Source organism: Gymnoscopelus microlampas, assembly GCF_963454915.1.
Source record: "Gymnoscopelus microlampas genome assembly, chromosome: 4".
Lineage (NCBI taxonomy): Eukaryota > Metazoa > Chordata > Actinopteri > Myctophiformes > Myctophidae > Gymnoscopelus > Gymnoscopelus microlampas.
In genome coordinates this window covers 14,184,149-14,199,682 of record NC_139941.1, presented here as the reverse complement: position 1 = coordinate 14,199,682, position 15,534 = coordinate 14,184,149, and the positions used below count along the sequence as shown (strand labels likewise).

General features: G+C 41.0%; 1 protein-coding gene across 3 annotated transcripts; it reads left to right on the top strand.

Annotated features, from left to right (window-relative positions):
* The first annotated feature begins 5,394 nt into the window (after positions 1-5,394).
* coq2 (coenzyme Q2 4-hydroxybenzoate polyprenyltransferase) lies at positions 5,395-15,087 on the top strand. 3 transcript variants are annotated; one of them, XR_014600612.1, is made up of 10 exons: positions 5,396-5,422; positions 6,040-6,177; positions 6,827-7,206; positions 7,340-7,506; positions 8,951-9,072; positions 10,066-10,151; positions 10,245-10,378; positions 10,487-10,675; positions 11,228-12,655; positions 15,075-15,087. XR_014600612.1 is itself a non-coding variant. In XM_084054872.1 (9 exons), the coding sequence occupies exons 3-9, from the start codon at positions 6,885-6,887 to the stop codon at positions 11,375-11,377; spliced, it is 1,170 nt and encodes a 389-aa protein (XP_083910998.1). In that variant the 5' UTR covers positions 5,395-5,422; positions 6,040-6,221; positions 6,827-6,884; the 3' UTR covers positions 11,378-12,944. The 3 variants fall into 3 exon arrangements, 2 of the variants coding, with proteins under 2 accessions (XP_083910998.1, XP_083910997.1); XM_084054872.1 differs by lacking the exon at positions 15,075-15,087 and having other exon boundaries at positions 5,395-5,422; positions 6,040-6,221; positions 11,228-12,944; XM_084054871.1 differs by lacking the exon at positions 15,075-15,087 and having other exon boundaries at positions 11,228-12,944.
* Positions 15,088-15,534: the final 447 nt, after the last annotated feature.

Sequence of the window (15,534 nt, the reverse complement as noted above, 5' to 3'; positions counted from 1 at the left end):
ACTGCTAATCTTATTCTTAACACCTTTATCTTTTGATTGTGTTAACATGAAATGGCTTTTAGGCCTACATATGGGTATTACACCTCACCTCAAAATATGTGTGTAATATGGTATACCCATAGACTGTAGGTAATACCCAGCATCATCTGTTAATCAAGACACCTCTCAGGCTCTCACTCATCAGATTTCAGCAAGACCTCTCAATTAAACTATGTATTTATTTGTTTATAAAGTATATCAAGGACTGAACTGTATAGTTATAATCTTACTTAATTTAACGATAGACTGTAAGTGTGAAGGATGTGACATGCTGATATGTAGCCTATAATACTAATACTAATAATACTAATAATACTAATACTACTACTACTACTACTACTAATAATAATAATAATAATAATAATAATAATAATAATAATAATAATAATAATTGTGATGCTGATGATGATGATGATGATGATGATGATGATGGTGGTGGTGGTGGTGGTGGTGGTGGTGGTGGTGGTGGTGATACTGATGATAATAATAATAAGTTTACACTTTTATTGTGAAATCCCGAAACAGCTCTGACCAGAAGTTCTAACATTCTAACATTTCCATTCCAAAATCCTTTAGAAATTCCATGCATGGAATGGGTAGACAAGCATCATAGGCCTGTGACAAACAGCCAAAAAGGGCTTTAGTTTTCGAGATACCCCTCCCGGAGTCAGGACAAAACACAACATTGTTTTTCCTCATCTCTAAGGCCTCCCATACATGAAATGGATTGTTGTATAAAAATATTTTACTGCAAAAGTGGTGAAATTGATATATAAAGTTATACACCCCAAACTATAAATAAAGCCTGGCCGTCTGGGGGTTGAGGCACATAAAACCATGTAGATTCACAATGGAAGCTCTGATAGGTTTAAAACTTGGCATACTTGAAGTCAGGACATCCCTCTACATTCTAGAAAAGACTGAATGTCAATATCTGAATGTAAATAGGAGATACAGTCATTTGAACACATATCTACAATAGGCGGAAATGTAAATATGTAGAATGTTTTCTTTACTTTGTAGTGACTCTGACATGGATTGTCATAGCAAGACATATGATGTCTTGTTGGAAAGGTGTGGTTCTACTGAATCCAGCAATTTAAAGCTACTTTGTGTAAAAGTAGCTTTAATACTCATGGAGTTATGTCATTAAACGTATATGGTGTCCCAAATGGGGAAATCATGAAACAGTCCTAATGAAATCTACAATATCACACAGATTAGTTCTATTTTCAATTCACTTATCAAGGGTGGAACAATATTAACAAATTCACTTGAGTAGAAGTCCCTAAAATGTATTAAATGTCCCAAACTTGAGAAAACTATACATTTTATGCAACTTCAACAATAGTGCAGAAAAAAATGCAGGCCTACAGTACAACTAACAACTATTTAGCAAACCTGGCTGAGGGAGTTTGGTCTATGAAACACAGGATATAGATGTAGATTTCCTTTGTGCAGGCACATACGTCTTGTCGTATTGGTGATGAATGGTGGATATAATGGAGCTGGGGTTAGGTTGTAATTTGGGACGCATCATCAGTAGTGTTCTCTTGGTTCTTGGAGTGTTTCGGCCTTGACACTATTAACCCTCGCCAAAGGTGGCCGGCTACAGTGTGATCAGCCCTGAGCTTGCGTCATTCCCAATTAGTCATGAGATCTTGCCACACAAAACTCTGCACCCCACCTCCACTTGGCAGACCTCAGTGTTCCAGCCGCGATGTTGTGCTTCAGCAGCAAGCTCGGCAAAGCGTAGGTGTTTTTGCTCATAAGCCTCTTCCACTAAGTTCTCCCAGGGTACTGTGAGTTCGATGATGAACACCTTTTTTAGAGAAGGGGACCAGAGCACCAAGTCAGATGGTTGTAGCGATCTCTGGAGGAAACACAAGCTGTCGGCCAATATCAGCCAGCATCTTCCAGTCACAGGCTAAGCGTAGCTGGCCTCGCTCAGATGGTGTGGAGCCGCTCCTGGTTAGCCTTAGCCCCCTCACGGACAAAGGTAGTTGCCTGTTGGTGGTAGGGAGTTGGTGGCAGCTCGTTTGTCCTCCAGGGTGGATGCAAGGATCTTTAGGACTTGGATGTGACGCCACGTGTAACGTCCTTGGGTGAGACTGGTTTTACACCCTGTGAGAATGTGGCTGGGGTTAGGTGTTGGAACAAAGGGCACACCCCGGGTCTTCACCATACCACTGGTGAAGGTTAACTGGTGTTGGAAGGACGTCGTATGTAGCTCCGATGGAAAAGCTCAACTGCCTCGCTTCCATGGCCCACATGTCCTTCCAGCTGATCTTCCTCATCTCCACACTGTCCCATCGTGTCCACTGTCCCTGTTTGCCAAGAGAGACTGCCTTGGGCCACCTTGCAGCCTCCTCCTGGTGGCGTACTTCCTCCACCACCATCTTCCTCTGTTCCGGTGCTGTGGCCTTACTCCAAGCTGGGCGGGAAGCTGTTAGCCCAAACCTCTTCCTTGCTGAACATATCCCACAATGTCAGCATGTTTGAGGGCTGCTATTGCTTCCTCCATTGCTTTGGCTGGTCTCCATTTGCGCCCGGTTGCCAAGGTCGGTGGGTTGTTGCTCACCACTAAGTCTCTGGATTCATTCAGTGTCAAATGGAGTCTTGTTTTTGCACACTTGAACTCCTCTGTGAGACTGGTGAGGGGCAGCTTGAGGATGCCATCTCCATAGAGGCCTATGGTGGTACGGCATCGTGGAACTCTGAGCTATTTCTTGATGTAACCTGTGACTCCTCTTTCCAACTTCTCCACGTTTGAGATTGGGACCTCATAAACTGCGAGGGGCCACAACATCTGGGGTAGGAGTCCAAACTGCAGGCACCAGGCCTTTAACTTTCCAGGTAGTTGAGTGTTGTCGATAGACTGTAGGCCACTGCTTAACGCCTGTATCATACCACCTGCCAAGGCTTTTTACAGGCTGCTCAGACACTTGTGGGATTGGGTCATCTCCGATGAAGAATTTTAGGTCAGCGAGCACTCCCTTCACACTTGAGATGCTTCGTGACTTGGATGGTTTGATCTTCATATGGGCCCAGCTGATGTTCCATTTGATGCTCAAGTTTACCCTCATAATATAAAGTCATTCAATTCTTTAGAGTTTATATCATTTAACATATTTGGTTACAGCTTATACTACATTATTTGGCTCCACCTGCTCTATCTGCATCGTATTGCCTACATGGGCTCCTTCATAACCTGATAGATAAATTATTGCAAATATTTTGGAAAGTGAAAAGATGAGAACGACCTTGCCAAATCAAGTAGCTAATCAGCTAGCTGGACAGTGACCTAGCTTAGTGTAACGGAGCCTGTCCAGTAGCCTACATTGACAACACCCTGATTCTGTTTAGCCAGAACAGAGCATTAACTGGTAACAATGTGGTCACTATAGAGCCTAACAATAGTGAAAGTAGTACACTGTACAAATTCTGTGTATCTTTTTATTTGATTTTACTGGAGTGGAGTGTGATGTACAAACATTCAATCCAAATCTTTGTATCATCTGTGGTAAATATTTAGAAAAAGGAAAGAAACAAGATCCATATGTTAAAAAGCCCACAGCAATACATACAAAATGTTGCTCAACAGAAAGATGTTGATGTTCATAAAACTCTGTCTCCATGTATAATAATATACTTTCTTTACAAATAAAGGTAGTATATCTTATCATGTATCATGTCGAGCAAACTACTCCAGTAAGTAACAATAATGAGCAGTTGCAAATGTTGAGAGTGAGAGCATACTGCGCCAGTCTCATCAAGAAGGTTTTTACAACATTGTTTAACATACAAAAATATTATTTCATTTGTGGGAAGGCCAGTACAAGACCAAAACATCTGACAGCCATTATAACTGGTACAGGCAAAAGAACCAGAGACAAGGTCCTTCATGCAGCATCAGAAAGGTTGATTAAGTTGTACATCATCGGTCTCGTAACCCAATCTCTTTGTGTATGATGCCAAATATCATAAAGGCTGCCATAAACACTACATCTCTATACAAAATATAGCAGCTGCCAGGTGAAAAAAAAGAACCTAGTTTACCTAGTTTATGAAGGAACCCATGTACGCAATACGATGCAGATAGAGCAGGTGTAGCCAAATACTGTAGTATAACCTGTAACCAAATATGTTAAATGATATAAACTCTACATAATTGAATTACTTTCTGTTATGAGGATAGCATCAAATGGGTGGAGCTGCTACTGTAGGCCTGCATTTTTCTCTGCACTATTGTTGAAGATTGGTCAACAATTTCAAATTTTCTCAAGTTTGGGACATTTAATACATTTTAGGGACTTCTACTCAAGTGAATTTGTTAATATTTTTCCACCCTTGATAAGTGAATTGAAATAAAACGAATCTCTGTGATAGTGTAGAATTCAGTAGGACTGGTTCATGATTTCCCCATTTGGGACACCATATACATTTAGTGACATAACTCCATGAGTATTAAAGCTACCTTTACACAACAGTTACACAGTATAGCTGGATTCAGTAGAACCACACCTTTCCAACAAGACATCATATGTCTTGCTATGGCAATCCATGTCAGAGTCACTACAAAGTAAAGAAAACATTCTACATATTTACATTTCCGCCTATTGTAGATATGTGTTCAAATGACTGTATCTCCTATTTACATTCAGATATTGACATTCAGTCTTTTCTAGAATGTAGAGGGATGTCCTGACTTCAAGTATGCCAAGTTTTAAACCTATCAGAGCTTCCATTGTGAATCTAAATTATTTTACATGCCTCAACCCCCAAACGGACAGGCTTTATTTTTAGTTTGGGGTGTATAACTTTATATATCAATTTCACCACTTTTGCAGTAAAATATTTTTATACAACAATCCATTTCATGTATGGGAGGCCTTAGAGATGAGAAATAACAATGTTGTGTTTTGTCCTAACTCCGGGAGGGGTATCAACATTTTTTGGGGCCATTGTCACTAGCCTATCAGATTACTCCGACACTAGCCTCGGAAACCCAGCCTTTTTTTTGTTTACTCCGACACTGACTTAAGTTAACTCATGTTGACACAATTCATACATTAATATGTGTTTAGATTAACTGCTGTTCTTAGCGAAACATACTTTCACCATAATAGTGAAAGACTTTCGCTATTATGATTCACTGAAAGTGTTGTTGATATTCCACGTGGAGTTGGTTCCACCATCCCATGCCCACCATTAAACAAGCTACGTGCTTAACTGAGCTATCCAGTTTAGTAGACCTTGTATTGCGAATTTGTACTTCCATGTTATGTACTGTCATGTACTGTTCTCATGTCTTACTAAATAAAGTACATCAATCAATCAATCAATTGCCACAGCTGTGGATCGATCCACAGGAACAATAATGGTATGTTGAGCGTGCACGGTTAGAAAAAAATGGCTTATTATACATTTTATTAAGGCAGTCATATGTAGGCGATGATTGTGGGCTCTGTGCCTCTATCAAAGTAGTAGGCTATTTCTCTTTGCATGGAAGGCGGCACTGCGCCATCTAGTGGGGAATAATAAACACTGTTTCTTCTTATGCACAACTTTTAACAGCCACCTGAGTTGTGTGCAGTGGTGTAAAGTAACTAAATACATGTACTAAGTACAAATTTGAGATTTTACTTTACTGGCGTACATATTTTTTTATACGTTTACTTCTACTCTACGTCTCAGAGGCAAATATTGTACGTTTTACTCCACTACTACAATTACTTGAAAACTAACATACTAAGGCTATTTTCAAAAGATCAAAGATGTCTTTATACATTGTGAACACTTGTAAAACGGGACAATCTGCATAATGAGTACTTTTACTTTTGGTACTTTAAGTATACTTCGATGCCATATTTTTATACTTTTACTGAAATACATTTCCGGACTTTTACTTGTAACATAGTATTTCTGCATTGCAGTATTGATACTTTTACTTAAGTAAAATATGTCAGTACTTTTCCCACTACTATCTGTTTGATTTAGGTTTGTACTCTGGTCCCAAGTTCCGGATGCTGTTCGTTTCCACCCGGACGCACCATATTGCTGCACCGATAGAGAGCGTGCGATCACCATCCTTCTGCATTATGGAAGCTCTGTCTCTGTCATCCACGATTATACACAGTACGTTATGGTTATGGAAGCTCTGTCAACCACATTTATTCACTGTACGTTTTTGTTTCAACGTATTTTATACAAAGGAACTTTCATGCGCAACATTTGAACAATAGGATCGCCGATTTTAATAACTGAGACTGATAGTGATAATGAATGACCTTATACTCGCATGTATCATTCGCTTTCAATCCCAACACCCATATTTTGGGCATGTGATTATAGGCAAAATATAAAAATAAATCATTATAATTATAATTGAGAAATGTTAAAAAAATGTATTTCTTTTAAACAATTGTAAAAATAAATAAATAATAATAATAGGCCAATAGCGAAAATAGGTCTGCAAGCTCACAACGCATCATATTGTGATGCTTTGTTTGCAGATCGGCTATTCATCATAGCCTATACAGGTGACAAAGTAGCCTACACAGGTTACAACACTGTGTTGGATACACACCTGGCTAAACACACATTCACACACAAACACAGCTCGCACACACCAACACCTCTCTTTTTGTGCAGCTGTTCAGCTCAGCTGGCAGCACAAAAGAATTGCATATTGTAGGCAAAACATTCATGAGTGAGTGGGACAGGCCTTTCTCTTGAAGAGCATTGGATGTGATTTGTGGAATTGTTCCTATCTTTTTTCTTTCAGATGTGTAAAGGTTGTGAAAAATTTGGACCTGATATCGTAGAGAGAGAGAGACGCCATCATGCTTCCTGCTAGGTTGACCTGGCAGTTGAAGTTCACTTTGAATTCCTGCAGAGGAGCACACCATGGCACCTGCTACAGTCACCTGTCCGCTCTCTCCGGCTGCACACTCCAGAAGGACAGAAGGACCGGCCGGGGTCTTGACTTGTCTCCGAGCTCACTGCCCAGAGGTTTTAGCAGCCTCTTGGCAGGCTCTCGCCCATCTTTTAACTGGCCAACGCAGTTTAAAAGACCGTTCAGTCTGTCAGCTCCAGGGATCGTGAATTTGGCACCAGCAGCTGTCCGGCCGTACCTCCGGCTAATGAGACTCGATAAACCGATAGGTTTGTACATCCATACTTCCATATCCACCTACTTTCTATTCTATTTGGAGACAGTTTTAAAAGAGAGGATTTTTTTACTCAGTGGCGTCACTCTGAAATGTGTTCTTGTGTGGTCTGTGTCTATGGGGGGTAGGGACATGGCTGTTGTACCTGCCGTGCACATGGAGCATCGGTCTGGCTGCAGACCCTGGATGCCTGCCCCACCTGGGGATGCTAACCTTGTTTGGCACGGGGGCTCTGCTGATGAGAGGGGCAGGCTGCACTATCAACGACATGTGGGACAAAGACATTGATAAGAAGGTATTGTATGGCACTGTCACTGTCATTATGTGCTAATTCACAGAAAACCAACTCGCTTCTGCCAGGGTTAAAGTGATTAAGAACTTCTTAATCACTTTAACCCTGGCGTCCATATTTTGGGCATGTTATTATAGGCAAAACTGTTAAAAAAAAATCTTTGAAATAGTAGATCTACAAGCTCACCAAAGCGTCACGATGTCACTCACGGCTATTGTTGAACATGTTACATTTGTATGGCATGGCCCTGCAGTTGTTAAGCTGTCTAGAAGAGAGGGTATGTGTGTCTGCATTTCTATCTGTGTGTTTGGATTTAATCTCACACACTTCTAGACCAATCAGCACCAAATCTCTTGAGCACAAACTATAGTTTACAGTTTGATGTTTACGCTTTTCAAATATTTAACTTGGAAAAACTTTGAAACTTTGAAAACTTGTTTTTGTTTAGTTTTTAAGTTTATACTTAAAAAAATCACACCCTGTGTGAAGGTAGCGGCGCCTTTGAATACATTATGTCATCGATATGTGTTTATAATGTGTTTATAGCCATGTGTCATGTGAAGCTTGACCAATCACTTTGTTGACGGGTCTGACCAATCAGAGCGTCGACGACAGATAAAGTTAAATTGAGGATCTAACTTTAAATAACTTACCTAGAAGGAGACTTTAGCCAAATAAAAATATATACAAAAAAAACATGAGGAAATAAAAAATAAACCTTGACATCATAGTGATGTCATGAATAGTCCCCTTGCCTGACAAATCACAACCTTGACGGGCCTGACCAATCAGAACCTTGACGGGCCTGACCAATCAGAACCTTGACGGGCCTGACCAATCAGAACCTTAACGGACTCTTGGATTCTCGATCGTCTCTATCAAACCATTCTGTCATAACGGATGACTGGGTCCCGAACTCAGACTTTCTATACATTCACCCTTCATCTGTTCTTGTATCTTTCTCTTTCTATTCGTCATATTAACTTTAAATAACTTACCTAGACGGAGACTTTAGCCAAATGAATAATAAGATGAAGTCATTGTCATCGTTTATATAGACATCGAATTCTATATTCATGACATCATAGTGATGTCATGAATAGTGACCAATCACAACTTTGGCGCACCTGACCAATCAGAACGTTGACGCACCTGACCAATCAGAACGTTGACGCACCTGACCAATCAGAACGTTGGCGCACCTGACCAATCAGAACGTTGACGCAAAAGCCAGGCATAGAGGGCTAATATCCGCTCTATACCTAAAGGTATAGAGCGGCTAGCGCCGCTAAAAATAGGACTTACGTAGGTAGGTAGGTAGGTAGGTAGGTACTTTATTCATCCTGAGGGGAAATTAAGGAACCACGTGGTGGTTATTGTTATTATTTGTTATATATGAAGTTTATCAATGAAGGAAAATGGGACTCTGTTTTTTTCTTCATGGCAGGTGTCCAGGACTGCCACACGTCCCATCGCCTCAGGGGAGATCTCGCAGACACAGGCTCTGGTGTTCCTTGGAGGCCAGCTCTCTCTTGCACTAGGTGTTCTGCTGTCTCTTAATTATTACAGGTACTCAATACCTACATTATTACTACACTATATGTAGTTGTAGGGCTGACCATAACATTCACACCAATCTTTTTTAAGCATAATACATTTTGAAGCCAGTTGGTTTCAATAAAAGGAAAAAAACATTGGAAAACCGATTGTTGCAATTTGAAAGGTTCTCTATATAGAATATATGACTCTGCCTTTTCCGTTGCACTTGCGCTTCTCAAGCCCCCTTGCCCCCTCCCATTATCTTCCCCGAAATGGTGCTGTGAAGAGACGAGAGACACATTTTATCATGCTGAGTTGCACAGCAGGGAAAACAAACTCAATTTGGGTCGCTTGCTTTGGTGACTTCACCATCGTGTGATTCCTTCTTCGTGTTTGTCTTCTGTTGGTGTGTGTCTGTGTTCTGGCTGTGATGAAAGAAGCAGTGGCTTGTTTTGTCCTGTGCGGGAGGGAGACGGCTATCCAATGAGACGCAGTGTGGTCATGAATGGGAGGGGTACGATGGGCGAGGGGGGCTTGGAAAACACAAGTACAACCTGAAGACAGGGTCACATAGGATAAGCAAGAACAGTCTCTCTCACTCCCACACACAGATTGCACCCACATTGGCATTTTCATATGCATTCAGAGGATATTGCTATTTGAAAGGCAGTCTGTTATTACAACGTGGTCTGCTATATAACGGAGTGCAGCATGCCTTTACGGGAATCGAGTATTTAACAATGTACGGAAGGCCTGTGACAGTTAATTATATATTTTCTATATGTACACTGTATGTCATGTTCAGTTCAACTGCCGCCAAAAACTGCCATTTATTTTCACTTCTGCAAAACGTGCAGTTTGACCAGGGGTGTTCCAACTTGTCTCATGCAGCCCTGCCCAACTTAGTTTCAATTTAATGCAACTGAAAATCTTTTATAAGAGATTATTCTTATTAATAAGTAATAATAGTAATTTGCTGCTTAATATAGTGTGACATATTCCTTTTCATTGTGTTGTTGACAGTATAGCACTTGGTGCTGCTTCGATGTCTCTGGTCGTCACTTATCCATTGATGAAGAGGATCACCCACTGGCCGCAGCTTGTGTTAGGTAACGTTATGGATTTGTGAATGATCATGTGGGAGTGCTTTTTTTCTTTTTAGTTTGTGGCTGTTAAATGAGTGACACTGTTCTCCTTTTAAGGTCTAACCTTCAACTGGGGAGCACTGTTGGGCTGGTCTGCTGTCCAGGGGTCCTGCGACTGGTCAGTGTGTCTCCCCCTGTATTTCTCTGGAGTGATGTGGACGCTGATATATGACACGATCTACGCTCACCAGGTAGGCAACAGAAAGGTCTTTCATTCTTACCACACACACAGTGACCACTCTTTGGCTTTGTAGCACAGTGTCATGCTTCTGAAAATATTCTTCCTTGTTGACCACTAGGACAAAGATGACGATGCCCGGATCGGAGTCAAGTCGACAGCACTGAGGTTTGGGGATCAAACCAAACCCTGGCTGAGCGGCTTTATGGTGGCCATGATGTCAGGACTGGTCATGGCGGGGGTGAATGCAGAGCAGACTCTACCTTACTATGGCATACTTTCCACAGTGACCCTGCACCTAATGCGTCAGGTAGGATATCTTGATGCCAGACTACCAAAGTGATATTAAAGTGACACTTAAAGGAGTAGTTCAACCCAATTAAAACGTAAAATAAAGCCTCACTGAGTCATACTGAAGGATGAAAAAATATTATCTTCAAATTTATTTTTTAGGAAAATAAAATGGCAGAATATCTAATAACCGTAGGAGCATTTGTGACGACTTTTCTCTGAAAGTCCATTTTCAGACAGTCACTGTGTTTACCAACTATACAGTTCCAATGGTTGGTTAAAAATGTCCCTTTAACCACTCTATACTATACAGACCTGAGTTTCATCTGTACTTGGTAGGCTCTTGTTTCACTCTACACCGAATCTCTTAACCAAAAATAGCCAATCTACAAGCTCACAACGCATTGACGTGTTGTAAGCTTGTAGATCTGCTATTGTTGGCGAACGTTCCACCCAGAATAGGGATGCTGGGGTTCAAGTGGTTAATGACAACAGTATTAAAATAACTGTCTATTAGTCACAGTGTTTATAGTGAGCTAACTATCGTGATATTTCCTTCTTTCTTGTGTAGATTTATACACTGGACATCAACAAGCCAGAGGACTGCTGGAAGAAATTTGTCTCCAACAGAAACCTTGGACTGCTGTTGTTTTTAGGCATCATCACCGGCAATTTATGGAAAGAGAGAAGAGAAACCTTATTACAGGATAAAGAGGTGTAAGAAAAGACATTTAGAGAGGAAGAGTTCAACGGCCTGCAATGAAACAATAGTGTATTCATTTGCTCTTCCTTGCTTGCTTTTGGATTTTTAAGCTGGGACATTGTTGTCTTGTACCCTGGTCCAAAACCTGCTGTTCGAAAGAATGGTTTTGATACCTTAAAGAGGCAGTGCCACAATGTTGGTACTTTTTCTGTTTTTAGCGGCGCTAGCCGCTCTATACCTGGCTTTTGCGTCAACGTTCTGATTGGTCAGACACGTCAACAAAGTGATTGGTCAAGCTTCACGTGACACGTGGCTATAAACACATTATAAACACTTATTGATGACAAAATGTATCAAAGGCGCCGCTACCTTCACACAGGTGTGATTTTTCTTTTTTTGGGGGGTTAAAATGCCTGTGACACCGTTTTTAACCACTTAACCCCTGTACACTTCATTAACTGGATTCCCACAGTGGTCTGTACTTCTTCTTCTACACCAAATCTCTAGCAGAAATAGCCCATCTACAAGCTCATACACATCACGTGTGTGAGCTTGTAGATCGGGTCGAATGTTCGCCTATTATGACTTGCCCAGAATTGTGACGCTATGGTTCATGTGGTTAACTTGTCTAGAGGTTGGGTTGTCCCTGTGCCAGAGGCAAAACACTCGCCCAGCACCACAGACACCTGGGTAAAATTCCTAGCTGCAGTACCTCAGGCTTAGCTGGGCGCTAAAACAAACACTCATTTGTGAAATATATCTATCCAATCGAATTTTATAATTTTGTAATATTCTAAATCTGTATGGTTGCGTACTGTATGAAGAATAATATATTTACACAGTCTCCTCATATACGAAGATGCTTCTGTTTGGTTATGTAATCCTGCTTCACGCATCAGTAAACGGTAAACTTTGAGAAAAGTGCGTAAGAGAATGGATACCTTCCTTGGGAGATCTTTAAAACATATCATAATATTGTGAAATGGAGAATAAGTTTAAACTATGTGTTAATGATATATGGAAATACATACTTGCTGTCAGGCAGAAAAGTATTTTTCCAAAAATAGCAGATCTACAAGCTCACAACACATCGGAAAAGTGAAAGTGGTTAAGTGTGTCTGTGGGTTTTATAAATATTGAACCAATGAACTGCATCAACTTAATTAATAGCTTGTGACGAAATAACTGCTTTGTAACACAGATTCTTTTTTACATTTCCTGAAAAGTAACAGTTTTGGATATACAAGGTTTTCACATGACAGCAACAATATGCAACTTAAAAGCTGTGTGTCAGCAGTAAGTAGGTGGTACTATTTGTCTACCAAGATCTGAACAGTCAACTCCAGTGTTACAAAAATGTAAATGTTTCCAGCAGGGATAAAACACCGGCCATAACAATGAATGAGAGGGGGGGATATAAAAAAACAGAAAAGCAGAGACATGGAGCCCCCCCCCCCCCCCCCAGCAAATCCAACCCTGGGTGTTTTGAACTATCTCCAATGAGGCAGAAGTTTAGAGGTGGAGGTTGTTGTGCAATATGTTTTGGTTCTGAACAGGGTGGTGTTGAACCATTTTAAATGCCACTCCCATCCATGTTTCTTGTAAACACATTCTTTTGACAAGCATATTAAAAAAAAGAAGGATTTGGCAAATTCCAATTTTTGCAAACATTACACCTTTTTGTCATATTTGCTCTGAAAGTGCTCTGTCATAATATTATGCAAACATATTCCAACACACCCACTTTCCCTGCATGCCTACAATGCTGCCCCTGACAACATTCCAAAATCGGTATTTAGGGCAAGGTGGGTGCCCCATCAAAACATTTCTTTCGAGGAAAGTTTTATTATATGGAGGGGTCAGGGTCAAATGAAAGCTAAAAGTCTACAGAGGAATTCACTCTTACTCAACTGTTTTTGTTTACCCCTCAGATTCATTCAATGCCATTTGTGATTTTCTTTCTTTTGAAAGAAAAACTCCTAAAACACTGTGAGCTCTATTTTGCAGGTGCGGCCTAGATGCTCTGCTTCTCTCAACATGAGGTTCGTGGACCCCCAGGGGCCCTTGACGGGGTGGTCCCCGGCAAAATAGTTTGGAACCAAATGGACCCTCACAGGTCTGTAACTCTGAGAACGTGTACAAATTGAACCAAATGGACCCTTATCCATTTGGTTCCATTTGTACACTGAGTTAAATATTGACACAGAGAATTCGACAGTGCAGATTGGGGTCCCACAGATAACACATATCAAATGGGGTTCGATGGTCTAATCATTAATGCATATCAAACTGGGGGTCCTTGAAACTAGGAATCACTGCCAGGCTGTCAACAACCGGTGTGTCACTGGTCAGTGTTGAGTGTCAGTGTTAGTTGCTCATCGTCTCGACGTATAGCTCATGACCTCAGTGCAGTCACTCTCATTTCATTCTTCTACCAGGATCCATGATGTTACCACCAGCTCCTTGGTCTTGCCTATGTTAAGACGAAGGTGATTGTTGTCACTCCACCTCACAAGGCTCTCCACCAGGGAGTTGTATTCATCCATGTTGTCACCCGTGATGCAGCTGACAATGGCTGTGTCATCAGAGAACTTCTGAAGGTGATACACGTTTTAGAGTTGAAGTGGAGGTCGGATGTGTAAAGGGCGAACAGGAAGGGTGACAGCACGGTACCCTGGGGGAGTGGGGGCACCTGTGCTGCTAACTATCACATCTGACAGACAGCCCTGCAGTTTGAAGTATTGCAGTCTGCAGGTGAGGTAGGTCCCTGCATCACAGGGAGCTTCCCGGCTAGCTGGTGTGGTTGGATGGTGTTGAAAGTGTTGGAGAAAAAACATCTTCTATCTACACAATGTTTGCCTTGTACGTCAACTACAGAAGGTCACCCACCCATGTTTTCAGGTCAGTAGCTCAAAGACCTTCATGTATGTGATGTCAGAGCGACATGCCTGTAGTGGTTGTGGACCCTGGTAAGTCCGTTCTTGGGTACTGGGACAATGCAGGAAGTTAAAGCAGCACTTTTAACTTGTAACTTTCCTCTTCTACCCCGGACTTGAACCCGGTTTACAGCTCAAGTGCTGACATTTTTACCATTGAGCTAATAGAGCCAGTCTGCTTGCTCAGGGGATAAATTGAATCTTGAAAAAGATTCGTGTCAGATCCTGTGTCTAGGTTGAAAGTGTTGGAGAAAAAACATCTTCTATCTACACAATGTTTGCCTTGTACGTCAACTACAGAAGGTCACCCACCCATGTTTTCAGGTCAGTAGCTCAAAGACCTTTATGTATGTGATGTCAGAGCGACATGCCTGTAGTGGTTGTGGACCCTGGTAAGTCCGTTCTTGGGTACTGGGACAATGCAGGAAGTTAAAGCAGCACTTTTAAATTGTAACTTTCCTCTTCTACCCCGGACTTGAACCCGGTTTCCTGCTCAAGTGCTGACATTTTTACCATTGAGCTAATAGAGCCAGTCTGCTTGCTCAGGGGATAAATTGAATCTTGAAAAAGATTCGTGTCAGATCCTGTGTCTAGGTGAGACATGACCTTTGACACAATCTAAATGTCTCAATAGAAGAGCAGGGAGACAAAATACAACCACCCCAATTGTATATGTTCTATTGTATTAACAGTACTCTACCATAAAGATTGGACAAAATTAAATTTTATTCATGAAGAAAAGTTACATAGTGCCGCTTTAATTCCAGACATATTATAAGTTATGTTTTCCAGGCATTTCAATTAGGCTGCTGTCCACGCGTTTCCCAGGCATTGTAGTTATACCAGTAGTTGAAATTAAGTACATTTACTCAAGTACTGTATAAGAGTACAATTTTGAGGTACTTTAACATTATTTGAGTGTCCGTTTTCTTTATACTTCCAATCCACTAGTAGGCCTACATATCAGAGGCAAATATCGTAGGCACATTTTGTTTTACTCCGCTACAATATATTTGACAGCTTTAGTTAGGCTACTAGTTACTTTTAAGATTTAGATAAAGAATACAGAACATACATTAACTGACATTATGATTTAATTTTATAGGTTAAGCTACCCAGCAGCTATATAAAGCAGCAAGTAAGTATTCTCATGCCTTTAACTTTGGACTTTTACGAGTACTATTTTTTTATGCAGGACTTTTACTTGAAACAGTATTTCTACAGTGGCTAAATCAAGCA